The 21992-nt window shown below is 44.3% G+C and overlaps 1 protein-coding gene across 1 annotated transcript in view; it reads right to left on the minus strand.

Moving 5' to 3' along the window:
- The window catches only part of SDC2 (syndecan 2), a 90740-nt gene extending 77981 nt beyond the window's left edge, over nt 1-12759 (minus strand). Inside the window, exon 1 of the mRNA XM_070392159.1 lies at nt 12219-12759. Coding sequence (XP_070248260.1) covers nt 12219-12278 — 60 coding nt within the window. The 5' untranslated portion in view covers nt 12279-12759. The remainder of the gene's footprint in view (nt 1-12218) is intronic.
- Nucleotides 12760-21992: the final 9233 nt, after the last annotated feature.

Consider the following 21992-nt stretch of genomic DNA (forward strand, 5'->3'; position numbering starts at 1 on the left):
CGGAAGAGACCGAGAAAGGCATCTGGGGCCGTGATGTTCAAACCTTCCGGAAGTCAGAATCACCAGAGAGCTTTTACACACAGCCGGGCCCCAGCTCTGATTTGCGGTAATTGGTGCAGCGTGGGGCCCAGGCACAGACAGCTCTTAGAAGCGCCCCAGGTGAATTTCATGTGCAGAAAGGATCGAGAATCACTGACTGAGAACATGCCCTTCACTCTCCAGATGAGAGCTAAGAACTAGAGAGGTTTCAAGGCCTCCTCTTCTCGCCGAAACACAGCAGCCACACAGGAAGAAAAGGAAAAAGGAAATATTCCCGCCTCTCCTGCCAGTGGCACCATCATTCTCCTCAGTCTCAGGTTCAAAACCTCAAAAGAGGATCTTTCCTTCTTTGATCAGCACATCTACTGAGCCGTCCATTTCAATGAGCCTCAACACGGAGGCTGGTGCTGACTCCACACCCACCGGGCCTCTTCCAAACGCTTGACATGTAGTAGCTCATCCATCCTCACAGCCTCTCTATTGTGGCTGCTGGGACTGCTCCTTCCTACAGATGAGAAAACTGAGGCACAGAGAAACTGAGCAACCTGCCCAAAGTCGTACCAATACTGGCAGCGCTGGAATTTAAAGAGATTCCCATTCATTCTACTCCTGAGTTCTCCCGTTCCAGACTGAAGCTTGAGGAGAGGAGCCATTAAAACACTACGCTAACTATTGTGAAGAAACCAGAATTCGGTGATCTATGGACCAACCAAAACAAATGAAGGGTTGAACATTTCACTCTTTGGGGTGGCACCCATACACATATTAAAAGGTGGTTATACATTTAAACATTTTTACTGCTTTCTTGGAAGATGATGCTATCATGTCAGGATTAGGTAAAGCTAGAAAAACTGAGGATCAATTTGTGCTGGGCCACATAAAATGCAGCCTCATCAAGTAGTACAGCCTAGCCGGGTGACACAATTTGAGACAATGAATGGAAAGGGCCTACCATAGTTCTAAGTAGATCCGTGTAGTAATTTTTAATGTTATTATCTTTGAATAAATTCATTTCTCCAAAATTCATCCCCAAAACTCGGTTTCTGATCAACTATGACTCAGATATATTTGTTATTATGCTTAGATTTACAAAAGCAGTGTTCAGGGAAAATAAATGGTGGGAGAGAAGATGAACCTACATCCAACATTACAACTGAGTGAAAAAGTGCTCTTTCAAAAACAATTGAGCCATTAGTGCCTCAGACTCTCTTATCCTGGAAAGCACTGTCACATTTTAAGTATAAAAATCCAAGAAATGGCCCTGGCCTATGTGCTCAGTGGTTAGAGTGTGGGCCCACGAACCAAAGGGTCATGGGTTCAATTCCCGGTCAAGGGCACAGGTACCAGGCACAGGTCCAGGGGTGTGTGCCAGAGGCAACCAATCAATGTGAGACAACCAATCAATGAAACTCTTTCACACTGATGTTTTTCCCTCCTTCTTCCCCTTCCTCCTCCATCCATCCCTTTACTCTCTCCAAAAAGCAATGAAAAATACATCCTCCGGTGAGGATTTTTAAAGGAATAAACATCCAAGAAATCCTCTTCTTCTTTCCTTAACCTACAATAGCAGCTATTTCCCTAATTAAATTCACATTTAATTCACAAAGATTTTGCTTCTAGTTTTGATCTTATCTCCAGGAAGATTTTATCGTCTTTTCCACCCACAGATCTCCAGAATCTTCCACAAATCAAGTTCACTTCAGTCCCTGACCTCTCCATGTCATCCAACTCCTAATATTCTCATTCTCCTCCCCTAATTAGCCAAATGGTTTGCAGACAAATAAAGTAGTTAGTGGCGCATAATTCTTGCTGGAAATTGAGAATTATCTAATCATCACCTTAAATTATTCATTTTGCACAAAACACATTAACTATACTGATTCAGAGTATATATAACATATTGTGTGTGCTCCACTTGGTATTTCATTTATTCGTCAAACATGTGCCCAGAGTAAGTTTATCTGGTGCCAATCATTAATGTGGGGAATGGAAAAGAAGGAGCCAGAAGGGACTGTTACATGGTAAGAAAAAAATACTAGTAAATCAGATGGCTGAGGCCCAATTTAAAACTCTACCATTAACTAACTATGTGATTTTGAACAAATTAATTAAACCTCTTCAGATATGTTTCCTTTTAAAAGTCAATTCCATCTCTCTAACCCATCATTACATATTGAAAAACCAGAATCCAAAAGAATATAATGAGAATCAATCCAACACTTTTATACCTCTTTCACTCATCAGCTAAGATTATTTGAACTTCACACATAATATAAGTCTAGCTCTCACCTTTAAGAGTTCAGAGCTTCTAGAGGATGAAGAATTACACTGGTGAAATGTAAGGTTTCTTTTTCCCCCTGATATAAACATCAGATTACTCAGGTTCTAAAAAATTTCTTGCTCACTGTATCTTTTGTACATGTTAACACTCAGAAAGTTTTCCCTTGAACAGCAGATGGAGAAAATGAAAAATCAAGTGTCTTCAAGTCATCAATAGAATTCTAATTTTTCTCCAATACACTTTGCCACTTCAGGGAAGGTATGTTTGTGTTTTTCTGTCAAGCAGTGACTTCTCTTCTACAGGGAGTTCTTCTCCTTCTCAATTATAGTTCTTTGGCAGTTTTGATTGCTAGATATGTTTAACTAGACAAAAACGAACTGATGTATATTTTATATAATGTATATTTTAACTATGGGCCCAACCCATCTTCAACTACCTAAATAATCAAAAGATAGGTAACAGTTGCCTAAAGGTAGGTATCCTATATAATAAAAGGGTAATAAGCAAATGGACCAAATGACAGAACAACCGGTCGCTATGACGTGCACTGACCACCAGGGGGAAGACGCTCAACACAGGGCTGCCCCCGGTGGTCAGTGCACCACTCAGCCACAAACTGGGCTGACAGCTGGCAAGCGCAGTGGCAGTGGCAGGAGCCTCTCCTGCCTCCATGGCAGCGCTAAGGCTGTCCAACTGACGGCTTAGGCCTACTCACCCCTGGGCCTAAGCCATCAGTCCGACATCTCCCAAAGGCTCCAGGACTGCTAAAGGGCACAGGCCTGGTTGAGGGACCACCCCCACCCCCAAGTGCACAAATGTCATGCACCGGGCCTCTAGTCATGTCATAAATTCTTTTTAACTTACAAGACCAACAAAGAGTTTTGCCCTTAGTGTATAGTAATATGAGTTCACTATTAACTGACTGATTTAGCAAACATGAAACTTCATTTATTAATTAATCAAGACAAAAATATAATCAAATAACACCCTATATAATAAAAGCCCAATGACCGAATGGAGGAATGACCAGAATGACCGGTCGACCAGTCGCTAGGGCGCGCACTGACCACTAGGGGGCAGATGCTCAATGCAAGAGCCTGCCCCCTGGTGGTCAGTGTGCTCCCACAGTGGGAGCACCGCTCAGCTGACCAGGATGAATGTTGCTCCCACAGTGGGAGCAGCTGCTCAGAGGGCGGGTCCACAGCCTCTCTACTGACCAGGATGAGTGGTGCTCCCACAGTGGGCCGATCCCCGCAGGCCACGTCCCCCACCAGTCCATGAATCCCATGCACCAGGCCTTTAGTTATCAAATAAAATACTACTTTTACCTAAATGAGTTCAGAAGTAGAACATAAATAAAGATAATATTTTAATTCATTAGTAAACTTAACAGATAAATCAGTGCTTACAACATAAGATTTCAATTTGACCTTCTTTCAGAATTTTACAATTATAATCTCAAGTATTACATTATACTATCAAGTCTTAACTAAATTTCCAACTTGTATACAAGTCGATTTTGAGCTATAGCTGAATGTAAGTTAGCTCCCTTAAGCTATGAATAATTGCATTGCTTTTCTGATGTTGAAATATGAATGATGGGGAAAGAAAAAGGATAGTTCAGCATCGCACTTTTGCCTGGTAAAACATAAATTAGTCATAAATTTGTGAAAATACATGTCCTTTAGTGTCAAGGGTCAGAATGCAAGTGAAAAACAAGAACATATGCATGCATATATAAAAATATTCCATAATCACAAAACTTAAAGCTAGAAAAAAAGAGAAACAAATGCATTTTAAAAACCTATTATGGGCCAGGTTTGTGTTAGAAGTTCTTAATCATTACTGAGGCTAATCTCCAAAATATCCAAAAATCAAATTATTATAATCCATTTAAAACTGTAAAAAAAAAAAAAAAAAAAAACAAGCTCAGAGATTATAAGAAACTTCCCCATAGTCTCATGGTTTTTAGGGGGTAGTACCACCAGAAACAGAACCCCAATACACCTGATTTCCAAACCTTCAAAATTACCTTCTGCATTATCATAATTTGGGAGAACACAGTTGAACCTTGGCAATGCTAGACCTACAACTTCACATGAATTAAAATCTATATATGTTATGGTCCATACTTTATTGCACGTCACACACCTGTTACCCATGTAACTAGAGATGGTTGCCTAGCAACTCAGTAAACAATGGCCTTCTGGTTCCTAAACATGTCAAGTGAATTGAACTATCAGCACAGATGTACTCACCCTAATATAGTAAACCTTCAGTTAACCAGAAATTAGAGACCCTCACATTAACATCTTCATGCTTTGCTGCATCTGTTGAGATGATCAGAGTGTTGTCTCCCTTAAACTTAATAACTGCATTGCTTTTCTGATGTGGAAGCAATCCTTGAGAAACCCTACTTGGACTCATCATTATTCTCTTAATAAGCTGCTGTATTCGGTTTCATGAATATTCTATTTAAAATCTTGGCATCTATGATCACAAGTGAAACTGGCCAGCAGGTTTGTTTTCTTGTGCTCTCCTTGTCTGGTTTAATGCTAGCCTCATAAAATGAAAAAGAATAGCCTTCTGTCATTCTCTAAACTCTCGGACAACAATTACTATCTGTTCTGAAGGAGCGGCAGGACTGACTTGTAAAACCGTCTAGGTCTGGTGCCATTTTTCTAATTGAAAAAAATGTTTTGAGATAATTGTCGGTTCACATAAAGTTGTAAGGAATATGCAGAGAGAGCTCTTGTACCCTTTACCCAGTTCCCACCAGTGGTAACATGTCTCAAAACTACAGTAAATCTGTCACAACAAGAATATTGACATCGATACAGTCCACCAGTCTTATTCAGATTCCCCCAGTTTATACTCATTTGTTTGTGTGTATGTGTGCGTGTATTTACTGCGATACAATTTTACCACATGCTCAGGTTTGTGTATACACATGTGTATACATAATTTATTTAATATAACCAAAGTTTTATTTTACATAGTTTTATACCCAATTTTTTCTCCACTGCAGTTTCCAAATTATAAACACTCTTCAAATACATTTTAATGGCTATATCACATTATAGTATAAATTATAATCTTTTATTTAACCATTCCTTTATTGTACACTCAGGTTGCTTCCAGTTTTTAACTATTTATAAGTAAGGCTTCAATAAATATATTTACCGGGTTATGATTATTTCCTTTGGGTAGGTTTGTAGAGGTAACATTACTGGAAAAGATGGGCTTTTCACATCTTAACACTTACAGATTCATCCAGTCCCCGTAAGGAATCTTTCATGGGCCAGAAATAATCAATGGCATATTCTCTCACATTGCCCACCGTTAGAAAAAAACTGAGTACAAGCATATATATCCCCAATATCTCAACAGAGAACTAAGCCACCCCCAGTCAGGGAAGGAAGCCCCAGTAAGAAAAGGCAGGCCGTCCTCTGGGTGGGAGCTTATCAGATGAGCCCATTTCCTGTGCCAAGCCCCCACTCTTCAGGGAATCAGAAAACAAAAAATGAGAGTAACAGTAACAAACAGGTAACTCAGGGCATGACTATGCCACTGTGTTAAAAGCTCCTGCCTGTTTTGTCTCACATAATCCTAAAAACCTCTTCACAATTCTGCTTCAACAGTATTCTTTCCTGTCCATGGGCAGGCACCCCTCTAGCCTTGTTGCTAAAGCTCATGCTGCCCTAGAAACAGACTTGTCAGAACCCAATGATGATTTTTTAATAGTAAGATCCACAGCTCAAATTGCTAAAAGGAGGAATTTCATGCATGTCTACCCTTTAAAAAATGTACTTCCTTTCTAGGTCCCCAGCTTCCCAACACGCCATCACCACCCTTTCCCCCTCATTCTAGATCAGCGGTCGCTGACCGCTGGTCCGCAGACCACTGGTGGTCCATGAGGTCTGAAAGGTTGGCGGCCGCTGTTCCAGATGACCTGCGGCACTCCGGCATAGGATGCACCCTGAACTCTCTCTCCTTCCTACTCGCTGGAATCTCAATCCAGCCCCAGAAAACAGGAGGAAGCACGAATGGACACTGATGATGTGCGGGACTTGACATCGATGGCTTGTTTATTCTTCAGGCCAACACTGCAATGTACATGGAACTGAGGTCTAGAGAAGCAAAACGATCAGACTAGCCCAGGTCCGCCCTGGGTGCTGGACTCAGCTGCCCACAGACCACACTGCCCAGAGCAGCCAGAGGGAAGCAAGCTCCAGCGGGACCCACCAACCCCGCCTGCCCTGGCCGCAGGTGCCTCACTTAAAGTGCCCATCAGCAGACGAATGGATTAGAAAACTGCGGTACATCTACACGATGGAATACTACGCTGCTGTAAAAAAGGAGTTCTTACCATTTGCAACAGCATGGATGGAACTGGAGAGCATTATGCTAAGTGAAATAAGCCAGTCAATGAAAGAAAAATACCACATGATCTCACTCATTTATGGATAATAAAGACCATTATAAACTGATGAACAAAAATAGATACAGAGGCAGAGAAACATCGAACAGACTGTCAAACTACAGCGGGAAGGCCAGGGAGGGTTGCGGGGGGGGGGGGGGGGGGGTCGGTGGTAAGAGATCAACCGAAGGACTTGTATGCATGCATATAAGCATAACCAATGGACACAAGACACTGAGGGGTAGGGGAGGCTGGGGAAAGGTCAAGGGGGAGGGGGGGGAAGGAGACATGTGTAATACTCTCTGTAATACTTTAAGCAATAAAACTAAATTTAAAAAAATAAAATAAAATAAAATAAATAAAAATAAAACAGCAGCATCCACAGGTGTTCGCGGCTGGGGCCAAAGGTGTGGAAACAGGGTCTCCCCTCCGGTGGCGCTAACCCCTCTAGAACATCAGAGGTCTCAGAGCCTCGGGAACATCTTATGCGGCTCCCTGGTTTCATAGTCAAGAAAGCAGATGCCGAGAAAGAAAACGAAGAAGGAGAAAAAACACTTAGTACCTCTGTGCCTTAAGCACCAATCCCATGCTCCCTCCGCCTCTGCTCATAGCAGCCGTGTCATTAAAGCGTTCTTAGGCACAATTTATACACACGCGTGTGTGGTTTCTAAGTGACTCAGAGTTTAGGGACAAAACTGAAGAAGTGGCCAGGTACCGGCATCGGAACCCAGGCTTGTCCACCTCCCACGCCCAACCCCTTCGCACTCTACCCTAGTCCCCTGGGTCATTGAGCTACGTAACTGCTGGAAGCCCTGGGATCAAAACAAAATAGCTTGGAATCGGGGGTAAAATGTGCAACGCAGAGCAGTGGTTCCCACATGTGGCTGATTCGTTAGACTCATCTGAGATGCTTCATAAAAATACAGAACGCTGCCCCCTTCCAGGTTTCTAATGGTGTTGGTCTGAGAGGAGGCCCTGAAATCGGTGAAATGAAATTTTTACATACTTTCCCTGTGATTCTGACCCTCGGTCTGCCTATTTACAGAAAGATGAAAACAAGGGCCGGATCATTCAAGTTAAGCTGTTTGGAACTTGGATTTGAAGCATCAGCGTGTAAAAGGAGAAACAGTGAAGAGGGCGTGTCCCAGGAGCACTTACGACAGTGAGGCTGGTAGGCCAAGGCCCAGAAACATGACCGAGGGTGATCAAGGGGGTATAAGTCAGAAGCAGCGTAGTGTGGAGCATCTTCTAAACCTGGCAGAGATCTTCAGACCCCACACCACGATAACAAGGAAACACAGAGTTTATGGGGCGTGGGTAATACGATCAAAGTGATACAGAATAAATCAAACAACAGAGGAGAATCTGGGCCAGAAAGGGCAACTACAAGGCTGTTGACATGGAGGCAGGAGCTGGTAAGGCCCCAAGAGAGGAAAAACTGAAAGGGAAAACTGTCCGGAGCACTAAAATGAGAACTCCCAAAAGACAGAGGGGTTCGCCTGGTTTGCTTACTGCTTTATCCTGAGTGCCTAGTGGGGGCTGAATATCTGTGGAATACACAATATGCAGGTGGACTCAGAGGCCAACCGGCCGTGTAAGTCAACAAAGATAAATGAGTCAGGGACACCTTCAAGATTCAAATCCAAAAGACTACCATTAAAGAGATGGCTCAGGCACAGACGACAAGAGTAGCTGGTTTTCGGCAAAGGCCCTTCTTCATGATTTCTCGCTTTTATTTAGTAAACTTTATGTTGGCTTCTGGTCCAGGAAAGAATTCGGTGATTTTGAGACGTTACAATGTCCCCGTCGCCAGTGGCATGAATGGCAAGTCTTCTGTTTTGGGGAAGAAGGGAACGATGGGTGAGATCTTTCGGTTTGGTTTTAGGAAATGGAGGAGGGCCACTCTCATGAGAATCTAAACTCAGATGACATTCCTCACGTGACCTCTTGGATCACTGCCAGTTGGCATGCCAACAGCACAGTGGCTTGACCAGACTCCCTATAAGCCTGACAAAGGTGGCCCAGCTCTATGTGGCTGGGTCAGCCTCAGGGGCCTTGCCAACCTCAGGAGACCCCAGGCCACCTAGAACTGGCCAGTCAGACCTCTGGGGGATTCTGAAGACTTGAGAACTAGTCCCACCTTGAAAAAAAAAAATCTAGATGATTCTTTGAAATCCTTTCCAAACTAATGGTTATTCAAGGCACCATTTGAGTAATCATGTTACACAGTCTTTCGAAAGGTGAGCCCCATCAAAACTAGGTGTCCCTGCCTTGGCTGGTTTGGCTCATTGGATAGAGCATCGGCCTGTGGACTGAAAGGTCCCAGGTTCCATTCTGGTCAAGGGCATGTACCTTGGTTGCAGATTTGATCCCCAGTAGGGGGCGTGCAGGAGGTAGTCAATCAATGATTCTCTCTCACCATGGATGTTTCTATCCCTCTCTCCCTGTCCTTTCCTCGCTGAAACCAATAAAAATATATTTTTAAAAAAACCTAGATGTCCCAGGTTCCAGAAGTAAGGGTTGGAGGGCATACTCAAATTCCTCCTAGCATCTTCTGCAAGCCTGATCTTACAAGATCTTTCCTTCTTAAATGACATCTACCTACGGCTAATATCCAACTCCCAGAGAAAGGGCCCTTGTTTCTATAAAATTCCCTTGCAAAAGTAATTTGTTTCATTACTCCAACAGCCAAGGCACATGTTTTTAAAGCACCGCAAAAGGTTATATTGTTCCAATTTTATTCTCCCTTCTAATGCAACTTTCCCAAAGCCTGCCTTTCATAACACACTGAGAGGTAATGCATGGGTCTGAATGACTTGACAGTTTCTTTTCATTTACACACACCTAAGTATGTGTATAAAAATCCCACTAGTTCAAAACACTTCCTTTTTTAAAACATATTTCCAGTTCAAATTATGCATTCATAACAGACTGCAATATATTACTTCTAAAGCTAAACAGTCATGTAAAAAAAAAAAAAATGAACAGAGAAACAGCAACATATCACTACCGCCACACTCAGTCAGCCTTTCCCCTCGCAAGGCGTTCCGTTCCGCAGTGAGTCCTAACCTGCCAGTGGCAAGTACAAACGCATCAGCACCAACAGGCTGTCCCTGCTGTCCCCAGTGTCCATAAGGGCCACCAGTTCCTTTTCACAGACAGCTTTGAGCCTTGGTTCCTGAGAACCTTTTTTTTTTTTTTTTTTTTTTTAACCCTTGGGCTTAGTTGAAACTAAAGAATTCACTAACTGCAGAGATTTTCCCTTTCTTCCTTTTAAAGAGAGGTTTTAAGCTCAGATCACGACGTCTAACTCCCAGGAAACAGCAGTTTTCCAAGAGAAACGGGAAGTGCTGGAAATAATGTGCTATAGAACGGCTGAATGTTTAAAAATCAAATCTTTCAACGTCGCATGCATTTATGCCGACGGACATGAAACAAACAGACTGAAAAGTGATGTAAGTGGACTATGTGGAAACGGCTTCCATCGAGGACTGGTTCACTGCCTAACAAACACTCTGCTACAGCCTCCAAGTTCACATTTTAAAAATATCTAAGCACGCTTTTGGGCGATATTCCAGTGACTGCAAACAGTCTCTACCACAGCAGCTCACTCAGAAAGCACACAGTTCTGGTTGGAAAGTAGAACCCCAAAATTGAGTTTGGGGAGGACAGTAGTGCACCTAAGTATGTGTATGTGCAAAAAGCTGCACTACTGTCCGATTTATGCTAAAACCCAGAGAGGCAGAAGATAGAGACATGCTTTTTCTAGAATCCCCAAATAGCAACATTCCCTGTAAACTCAGTAAAAAAAAAAAAAAAAAAAAAAGGACCTCCTCAAGCTTGCACAGCTTTTAGGCAGGCTTCTCTAGAAAACCTTTAAATGGAGTTCTCCCTTTGCCCTCTTTTGCAACAAGATGAGCAATAATGTTTTTCTGAAATAGACAGAGAATCTCTCCTTTTTTTGTGCACAACAAGCCAAAGTTCATCGCTGGATGGGAGACTACCAATCCCAGTGGATTAAAGCTCATTTGCCAAAGAGAAATAATACTGATAAGGCTCGGAGTTCTATTTGGGTTCTGCGCACCTAAACACTCAACTACTCTGTGCAGTGCACCATTCCGCCTGCTCTCCCGTCTCCTGGAGCCTTTGGGGACCTGCTAGCCCACACACAGGCTCCCGCACTGACGAAAAATGCCCATCTGCTGCTCAGCGCCCAAGAGGTTTCCCAATCCTCAATTGCCTCAACTCCAAAAAGGGAGAAAGGGGAAGCAACACCCCAAAGGGGAGGGGGGAAACGGCACCACCCCTAAAGATGGCATTACTCATTAGAAGAGACAGCTCCGTTCACTAGAAACGGGCACGGCATTCGCTGGCAAAGGGGAGGGGACGTGGGGAACTAGACGGCACAGAAACAGCTGGACTGGACTCCTTAACCGAGACCCCAGCCGGCGCTGAAGCTGCAAATGTAATGGGGTGCAGCTTGAGGCGCCCAGGTCGGGGCCGCCACGCACCAGGTAAAGCCCAGGAGACAGTTCCCATTAGAGGGCGCTCGTAGGGCGACGTAGGGAAACCAGCTCCAGCCGCCGAAACCCACCCAAAGCAGAAACCAAGTGCCCACTGCCTGCCGGGGCTGGAGAAGAGTCGTCCCGGCCTCGGGTGCACCCCCGCCAGGGCCCGCGATGGCGAGCGCGGCGCGCTGGAAGCCTCGGCCCGGGCCGCCTGGAGACCCGAGGCCGACGGTGTCACTCGCATCCCACGCTGCACTCCAGTGCCGTCCATGTTAACATGTCCTCCCGTCCCCGAGCGCGGGCGGGCCGCCTCGGTTCTTCAAGGAGGAGGGGGTCGCCGCAGGACCGGATCTTGGCGGCCGGCGCCCCAGCATTTCCCTGCCGTTTGGCGAACCCCCCGCAGGAACGCAGGCTGCGCCTCCGCGGGCAGCCTTTCCACGTCGCGTTGGCCCCCTCGCCCCAGCCACGGAGATCAGACAAAAGAACTTTTGCAAACTTTCCTCTCCCAACACACGCGGCTCGCTTCCATCAGGGCCCTCTCTCCTCATTACTTGCATTCAACCGAGTGGGAAAGCCGGCGTGGGAGATGGTGTGCGGAGGGGGGGACCTCAAAGTTTCTCCGCAGCCCCTCGGGCGCGAGGAGCGCGAGGAGGGGGCCGGTTCCCTTGCGTCTCCCACCCTTCCCCCATGGTCCTTCCCGGGGGGCACAGCAGGGCCCTCTGAAGGCGAAGAAGTTGGTAGTGACTTCAGGGGCCTCTGCGGTTGGACCAAACGGCGATTCTCGCGCCCTCATCCCCGGGGACCGCGGGGCAACCCCAGCGCGCGGCGCCTCTGCTCTGCGGGAAGGGAATGAGGGGTGGGGAGCGAACGCCCCCGGGGGGTGCTCCCCGGTCCCCGCGGGCGCTGCGGACTCCCCCCCCCACCTCCAGCACCCCGAAAGGGCGCGCGCGACCCCGCCGGGCCCACTCACCGACTCCGCCGACACGCAGGCCACCAAGCCCAAGGTGAGCAGGATCCAAGCGCGCCGCATATTCCCCGAGGACCGGCTGCGAGCCGCCGCTGGCCACCCGAGCGCCACGAAGCCTCTTGCCCAGCACCGGGGCGCAGCCCGCGAACAGGGATCCGAGCAAAGCAGCTGCAGCGACCGCCGCTCGGGCTCCGGGGGTCCGGCTCCGGCTCCGGCTCGGGGCGCTCTCCGCCTCCTCCGGCGTCCGCTCCCCAGTCCTCCGCTGCGCCCGGGGACGCGCCGCCTTCTCACTTGTTGGTTTCTGCGCTCCCGACGCCAGCGAGCTGGGCTCTGGGGAGGCTGCTCTCCGGAGCGCTTCTGGCTCTGCGGTTATTTCACTCCCCCGCGGGCTCCTTCTCCGCGTCGCGGCTCGGCTCCTTTTCGGGAGGAATCAATTAGGAAGGGCTTGGAATGGAGCTGCAGCTGAAGTTTGGGGGCAGCGCGGCGGGGGTGTGCTCCGCGCGGCCGGAGCTCCCCGCGTATCTGGAGGGGAGCGTGGCGGAGCGCGGAGAGTGGCTCGCCGGCTGCGCCCCTCCTCCACGCGCGCCGCCTCCCTCCGGGGTCCTCCTCCTCCCGTCCTCCGCTCCCTCCCTCCTTCCCTCCTCCCTCCTCCCCGAGCTAGCTGCTCCGGGCTCTCCCGGCGTCTGGGGGAGAGGAGGCGGCAGTGTGACTCCCAGCTAAACCCCGGAGAAATTCCTACGGGATTACGCCCCGATTGGCAGCCCCGAGGACCAGTGGGCGGCTCGGCGCTTCGGCTCCCCGGGTCGGCTCACCCGCAATCTGTACTCCAGTGGCTCCTTCATTTTCTCCTCCCTTTTCCTCTTCTCTCCCCTCTTTTCCTCTCTCCATCTCCACGCTTTTTTGCTCTGTGCTTCTCTTTTTCGTTTTCTCTTCACTGTCCTTTTTTCTGGAGAAAGATCGATGAGGCAACGAGAGCCATAGTTAGCCTGCGAGAATTAGACCGGTAGAAAAGAACTGCTTTGAGAGTTGGAAAAACACACATAGTTTACAGATGCCTTCAAGCAGTGGGAAGTGTGCATAAATCTCCAAGTCATGGAAACTGTATTTTAAAAGAGAAGACAATATAGGTAACGTGTATTAAGAGAATTTCTCCCCCCTCAAGTCCCCCACCGCCCCCCCCCATAAAAAAGAGTAGAGGAAGACTCCTATAAACCCAAAATACAACACTTTCAAAGCTCATAATTTCATTAAGAGCTTAAATATCATTTCTGCCTCACACACAGTTTAAGCCCCTGAGGCATTTTATAGACTTCATTTCAGCAAAGAGGTCTTAACATTTGGAAGCTACAAATAGGGTAATTTGGTGAAAAATTGGATGGAGACCCTGAATAATAACAGATTTAAGAGAACTTCAAAGAAAAGAGGGATATAGTAATTTCTAGTTTGAAGAAAATAATGAGCATGTATTTCCCGAATGAAAGTAATTGATCTGAAATATTTTAATTTTTTTTTTTCAATTCCATGTCTGGGGTATATTACAGAACATGGCAAATGCATAGCCCCTTCCAGTTCTAACTACTTTTCTCTCTGACTTAAGGAGTAATGAATAATGAAGCCATCCTGCTTCTAGAATGCCTGCTTCAGAAGACCAGGGACCTTTCTATCTTGCCCATTCTCATTCCTGGTACATAAGACACACAATAGCCAAACCGGTTTGGCTCGGTGGATAGAGCGTCGGCCTGCGGACTCAAGGGTCCCAGGTTCGATTCCGGTCAAGGGCATGTACCTTGGTTGCGGGCACATCCCCAGTGGGAGGTGTGCAGGAGGCAGCTGATCGATGTTTCTCTCTCATCGATGTTTCTAGCTCTCTATCCCTCTCCCTTCTTCTCTGTAAAAAATCAATAAAATATATTTAAAAAAAAAAAAAAGACACACAATAAATATTTATTGAATAAATTTTGTTCTAAAACTCAATCTATACTGTATTAGAGTTGTGATCCTTTAAGATACATAGATCCTATATAATAAAAGCCTCATATGTAAATCAACCGATCAGCAGAACAACCAGTGGAACGACCAGTCACTATGACGTGCACTGACCACCAGGGGGCAGACACTCAATGCAGGTGGGTGGCAGCGGGGGAAACCCCCCACTCCCCACTCCACCCCCCAGATCGCCCCACCAGTTGCCCTGCAAAGGGAGGCAACCAGTGGCAGTGATGGCGGGGGGCGGGGCTGGCTGGCGGGCAGCGCCAGGCCAGCCAAGGTGGGTGCCAGTGAGGTCCCCCGATTGCCCCGCCGGTCACCCCACAGATCGGCCCTGATTGCCGGCCAGGCCTAGGGACCCTACCCGTGCACGAATTTTGTGCACCAGGCCTCTAGTGTAGTTATATAGATACGAGGCTATGGTAATTTTTGAACTTAGTATTAGAATAAAATACAGTCATACTCTGAGAATTACGTCTTAGTAATGTTCCACTGTAATAAATCTCAAAGAAAGAAACTTCGAGAACTGGAGAGTTACAACTTAAAGGAGACATCCAGCTCTTTGCTTTTGAGTGCCAACTACCAAGCTTCCCGTGGGAAAGTTTAAGGGATGGCCAGCCAGGAGGGTCATATGGAGAAATTGAAGAGTGAGCAAAGAAGAAAGAAAAGAAGGAAAAGATCAGGGCACTAGAAGTTGTAACACTGGATGCTTCTGATTCCATAGAAATTGAGCTAGCACCTCTGAATCCATGTGAGTCCAGGTTGGTTTTTGGAAGAATGAACTGTGACCATATTTTGAAGAAATATTCTTTGTGGGTTGAAGAATTTCACAAGGAGAGACTTCCTAAAGGAGGCTCCAAAAAAATAAATGAGCAATGTGAGAGAAATGCAGAGCCATAAAATGTCACCTCTACTCCCCAAAGAGACCTCATCTGCTCTTCAGCCTTCAGGCAAGACCACACCCCCTATTCTCCCCCAAGAGAGTACCTCAAATAATTTAGAATTCTAATAAAAGGTAAAAAATGCAGTCAACCACTGGGTCTCACGGTTATTGCTGTTTATTGGGGCATTCCACCTAGCAAGAGGCAAAGATTTCTAAAACTGAATACGTAGATGCCTCTGTTGAAGGAATGAATGTATTGTCCATGCACCTGGGGACATATCCCAAGGCTCTTTCCATTTATGAGACTCTCAGCGACTTGGTCTTTATAAATGATCATGCCACATTGAGAGCACATGTAATATAAGGGGATGGTACCATTTTGCCAATTAAACATAGCAGGCATATGATAACAATATTAAAATCTTATGCTCAAATGCATTAGCCGGTGTGGCCAAAAGGATAATCTGGTTATAGGAAAATCACCAATAGTGAAAGCACTCCACAAGAGCTGGATACAAAAAAGCTGCCTATGATGAGTGGAATGGGGGTCAGAGACAGGGGATGTCCCCTGCTGTTAGGAACAAGTCTCAATGTTGGAGATGACAAAGGCTGAGTAGAGCATAAACAACAATTTATTTCTCACGGTTCTGGAACCTGGGAAGTCCAAGGTCAGATTCTGTGCCTGATGAGAGCCCTCGTCCTGGTGGATGACTGACTTTTCTCTGTGTCCTCACATAGCAAAGGGGAGAGGGAACTCGCTCGGCCTCTTTTGTAAGTCCCATCCGTGAGGGCTAAGCTCTGTTAACATAGAGACAACAGCCCCAACATGGAGTCACTTCTGCTAAGCCCCGTGTCACCAAACCGAGACTTAACACCGTCCTAACCTAGTTGCAGTTTTGTCCTATCTCAGGAATGTAACCTTAAATTAAAGCTGGAACTTCCTGGCCAGCACTCATGAGGTCATCCACCCGACAGACCCCTTTCATCCACTAAAGCCAGGTGACATTGCCTGAAGCACTGCCCACTCTTTCCGCCTTCCTGCCTAGAAAAACCCGCCATTTTGCCCAGTTCCTGGGAGCTCCTTTCTAGCTGCTGGATGGGATGCTGTCCAACTCATGAATCGTTGCATAAGGCCAATAAGATCTGTAACATTTACTCAGTTGAATTTTTGTTTTTTCAACAGCCCTCATGATCTAAGAGCTTCCCAAAGGTCCCACTGCCATATGCCATCGCCTCGGAGATTAGGACTTTAATATATGAAATCTGGGGGGACCACAGATATCTATTAGTGGCCTCTGTGTGTGTTTCGTTCATTGGATTTTTTAACGGATGAGGACTATCATTCAGTAGGATTTCGTGGACTATATCTAATACGCCAAGTGTAGCTTGTGACTAGAGCCAATAGTTCCTCACTAATATGTGTTTGCAGGACCTCTGATGGAGGGCTGTTCTTTGAGGGGCACAGCAAGTAAAATATCAAAACCAGTCACTTCCCAAATAGCTTCCCTGGTTGTTATGAGAATAAATCCCCTGCCTCAAAATCTCAGAAGGAAATGGAACAAATAAACAGAAACAGAAACAGAAACAGGAATTAAAAGGTAACCAGACAAAATAAAAAAATGGAAATGAAAGCTACTAGGGACATATTTTTTTAACCTAAGCTGACACATTGGATTCTGTCTATGGTGTCCATGGATATCACATTATAACCATGGACAAGCAGGTGCTGTGTCCCCAGGTGAGCTGTCAGGGTAGGAAACCGCAAAGGGAAAAAGATGTCATGTTGTTGTGCGTGGTTGTTCTTCCACTTGCCATTCCCTGGAATGTTATCAGGCATCCAGGCTAGAAACCTGTCTGGCAGTACCAGCCCTGCCTAAATTCACTTGAAAGATGAGAGAGCCTGAGCATGAGAGGAAACCCAGCCAGCCAACTATTAATTACTCCTGCTAATAATGGTAAATGAGCTGAGCTCATGGCAAAAACCTATAGGCAATCTAAAACATCCACTTAGCCCAGAACTCTCCACTGTTCTTGCCATTTGCCTCTGTCAACCAATTGCCAGGGAAGTTGTGTGATTTGTGTTTCACAATTTGATTCAGTGCTAATTTGAGCAAAGTTGTCACAGTTTCGGGCAGCAGGACACAGGCAGGAGAGTCAAGGAATTGTCCGATATATATTATCCCCTGAATAAAACAGAGCAGGCAAAACATTCATGTCTGTCACTCTAATAGAAGGGGGTGGTTCTTTAAAAACTGGCAGAACTTGACATTCATCCATTCAACAAACATGTATGTGTCACCTGCCACATGCCAGGTACCCATCGGGTACGCACGTGAATTTTATGGATCTATGAGATACTTTAGTGTCCTTAGGCCAATTCCTTGTTTTCATTTAGTTCTGTTCCTGGTAACCCAATGATCCCAGAGAAAGACAGATGAAAATGAGGCATAGTTTTGACTACCTTAAATGAAATTCTTGCCATTTATAAGGCATATGTAAGTAAAGAACAGTCTTAATGCAGACAAACTACTATAAAAATATTTAGATTTTCAGGGGGGAAAAAACTTTTAAAGAAAATGTTTTAATTATTGAATTACCCTGGGGAAAATGTTTTCCAGGTTCACTAGAGATAGAAATCTTTAAAACTCTAAAATCAATAGAACACATAGATATTTCTCTGAATAACATAGTATTGATCCTGGGATCACCTACAGGTTAATGTGGGACATTGCTTCATTGAACATTTTAATACAATATCGAGGAGGCAAAGTGCACAGATGCCCAGGATGGCAATGTTACTCAATTCTTTCAGGTGGTGAAATGTGAAACAGGACGGTCATGCCTGAGTGATGGCCACACCTGGATGAGTCCTAAAGTAACCCAATGCTTAAGGAGACATAAGCAGCGCCTTCCACCTGCAGAGAGGAGAGACTGTACACTAGACTGGATGATGGCTCAGGCCTTGTGGACAAACAGACAGGTTTGAATCCCTCCTACTGTGTTCCACCTCCTACTGTGTTCTAAGAGACCATGACCCCTGAGTAGGCCACTGAACCTAGGCCTCAGTTTCCTCGACAGTAGTTTGGAGATAATAGGGTTAATGTGGGGAGTCTATGAGCTAATGTATGTAAAGTACTTAACAAGTTAGTTTAGTAAAGTTGCAGTAAATGCCAGTTGTCTCAATAAATGTCAGTTGTCATAAATGCCAATGGTTGCTATTAGTATGTCCTCTGCCTGGAATAATTTATCTGTTCTCGCAGTTTGCCTTCCTGGCTACTTCCTACTTGCCCCTTCAGTGTCAGTTTAGAAGTGTCCTTGTTAGCAAATATTTGAGTGCCTACTATGTGTCACACACCTCCCCCAGGTGGTCCTTCCTGATCCCTCTAGTCTGAATAAGAGACATTTAAAACAATTAATTCTTACCTATTAAGGATAAGTTAGGATAAAATATTTGAGTTTTGGTAACATTTGCTCAGAGAAACATGTTCTATTGTGGCTAAAAGTATAAACAAAACATGGAGAGGCATTAGAAAGGGCATAGGAAACAAGAGGACCCATCTTCATTTTATCTTTTAAAACATACACACACCATAACAAGATTAAAACCAAATAAAAATCTAGAGAAAGACTATAAAATCCCAAACTTGCAAGGTCTGAAAAAAGAAGTAAAGAGAATTGGATTGTGAACACAAAAAAAATCACCCCTTTGAATTGAGATAGAACTAAGGGAAATGCTGGTGGAAAGGGGGGAATGAAATCTATCAAGGAGTCAGAACTCAAAATGTCTACTTTTGCTCTTTTTCTTATAGCTATTAGTCATGTGATGACAAAGGAAGAGAAGTTCTCTGCAGATTTCAGCTTAATTCCTGCCTGGCCCTCGCTCTGTGGTTGAGAGTTGACCTATGAACCAGGAGGTCACGGTTTGATACCTGGTCAGGGCACATTCTCCAGGTTGCAGGCTCCATCCCCTGTGTGGGACTTGCAGGAGTCAGCCGATCAGTGATTCTCTCTCATCATTGATGTCTCTCTCTCTCTCTCTCTCTCTCTCTCTCTCTCTCTTTCATTTTTCCTTTCTGAAATCAATAATAATACATATATTTTTAAAAAGCAGCCCTTCCTGCCCTGACACTCACCACAGGCGCACCCTCACACCCCAGGTGCTCGGTATGAATTGTCCCCTTTTCCTTGAATACTCATATAACTCTGCATGGACACACACACACACACACACACGTGCTTTTGTTTGTTTTGTTATACTGTATGTCCTACAAAATGGGGTATAGGGAGGAGAAATGGTGATGGAAGACTTGACTTGGTCTGGTGAACACACAATACAATACACAAACGATTTGTTATAGAATTGTACACCTGAAACCTATATAATTTTTTAATAATGGCTCAGGCCTTGTGGACAAATAAATTCAATGAAAAATAAAATATAAATAATAAAATAGCTATTAAAAAGTGGTATTGAAGGGAGAGTAAAGTCAGAGGCAGTACAGTATTTTGCATCGAATCAATATGTATTCTTTGTGCAACCACGCTAGGATTTACACCAAAGGCTCAATGAGACTCATACTGCATGTTATTCAAAAGATGATGCTTGTCATTCCTCAAAAAAATCCTGTACCACTACAAAAAGAAATTGTAACATGGCATTCTATTCGACACTTTCCACATTTTGTAGAAATTCCTCCAAGTCACTTGACAGCACTTTCATTCATTGTTTTAATGACTGCATATTTCATACTCAACCCAGCCATTTCCCTGATATAGGCATTTATTTCGTTTCCAATTGTTTCCTACAAGCCATCTAACAGGAAACACCTCAATATATTGCCCTGGTTAATGGTGATTTTCTTTCTGTAGGCTAGATCCCCAAGAGTGGAATTGTTGGGTTGGAGACCATCAAGATTTGTAATATTATGAGATGTTACTTGCCAGTTTTACAACAACAAAAAGTTTGATGGAGTCTCATTTGTTTAAAAAGAAAAATCTTTAAGAACTAAAAACCAAAAGACATATTAGGCACAGGAAAATCACAATAGGAATGTCAGCTGAATTCTTTTCTACAAACGTGGTGACCAGAAAGCAGTGGTAAATTATCTTTAATGTGTTACAGGAGGGGAAAAAAAAACTATTGTCAACCCAGAATTCTATAGCTAGTAAAAATATCTTTGAAAAATGAGGATAAAATAGACATTTTTCAGACAAGCAAAAGCTGAGAGAATTCATTGTCATCAGACACCTACTTATATTTACAAGATAAATTAAAGGAAGTTCTTCAGGCTAAAAGATTTAGATACCCAAATCTATAGGCAGGAGTGAAGAACACCTGGAATGGTAAATATATGGGTAACTATTCCAATCTTTTTCTTCTCTTGACTTTTTAAAAACACATATGACTGTTTAAAGCAAAAATAATCTTTTTTGTTTAGAATTTATTATGTATGTGTAAGTAAAACCCATAAAAGCAGAGCAAAAAGAATACAGGAGGTAGTAAATGAAGTTATGGAGATTCTTACATTTTATATGAGGAGGTACAATGCTAATTTGAATTAGAATTTGATAAAGTAAGAGTGCATATTGTGATCTGATCAGGACCAACTCTCATGGTGTGCCTGAAACTGACCTGTTCCCAGGATTTGCCTTTCTCACATTTGAGGCAAATAAAATAAAATTGGGAAAATGGTAGACTCAAACCCAATTATAGAAACACCTACATTAAATTCAAATGGATCACACACACAAATTAAAAGCAGAAATCAGTCTGAATGACAAAAGTAAGTCTGAACTATAGTCAATTTATAAGAAATGCACTTTTATATATAAAGACTCAAATAGGTTTTAAGTAAAATAATAGAAAAAATATGCCTGGCAAATAGTAAGCCTAAGAAACCTGATGCAGCGATATTAGTACCATAGAAAACGAACTTCAAGACAAAAAATATTACAAAAGATTAAAAGGCATTTTATAATACTGACGTATCAAATCATCAGGAATACATGATAATTCTAACTACCTATGCACCTAGTAACAGAGTTTCCAAAGACAGGAAGCAAAAACTGACAGAACTAGCATATTTTAATACTCCTTTCTCAGTAGTTAAAAGAATTAAAAGCTTTTAAAGGTCAGTAAGGATATAGATGATATGAACAAAACTATCAACCAACTTAACCTCATTGATATTTATAGAACGCTATACCCAACAACTGCAGAATACACATTCTTTTCAAGTTCACATGAGACACTCACCAAGGTACACCCTAAACTGACTTATAAAAGATATCTTTGCAATTTCAGAAGATTTCAATCTTACAGAATATGTTATCTGACTAGAGCAGAAGCAAATTATAAACTATTAACCAATTAGAAAGTAGTAACAATAAGATACTATAAAAAGACCAAATGACATAATTTTAACATATTTTTATTGATTTTAGAGAGGAAGGGAGAGGGAAAGAGAGAAACATTAATGATGAGAGAGAATCACTGATCACCTGCCTCCTGCACGCCCCACACTGGGGATCGAGCCCTCAGCCCGGGCATATGCCCTGACCAGGAATCGAACCATAACCTCCTGGTTCATAGGTTGACACTCAACCACTGAGCCGCATGGGCCAGGCTACATGACATACTTTTAAATAACAATGGATCAAAGAAGAAACCACAAGGTATAGCCTAAATATTTTTAATTGAATTTTTTTAAATATATTTTATTGATTTTTTACAGAGAGGAAGGGAGAGAGACAGAGAGTTAGAAACATCGATGAGAGAGAAACATCGATCAGCCGCCTCCTGCACATCTCCTACTGGGGATGTGCCCGCAACCCAGGTACATGCCCTTGATCGGAATCAAACCTGGGACCCTTCAGTCCGCAGGCCGACGCTCTATCCACTGAGCCAA

The sequence above is a fragment of the Myotis yumanensis genome, unplaced genomic scaffold (assembly GCF_028538775.1).
Source record: "Myotis yumanensis isolate MYYU_CA2020_CCGP unplaced genomic scaffold, mMyoYum1.0.hap1 SCAF_15, whole genome shotgun sequence".
NCBI lineage: Eukaryota > Metazoa > Chordata > Mammalia > Chiroptera > Vespertilionidae > Myotis > Myotis yumanensis.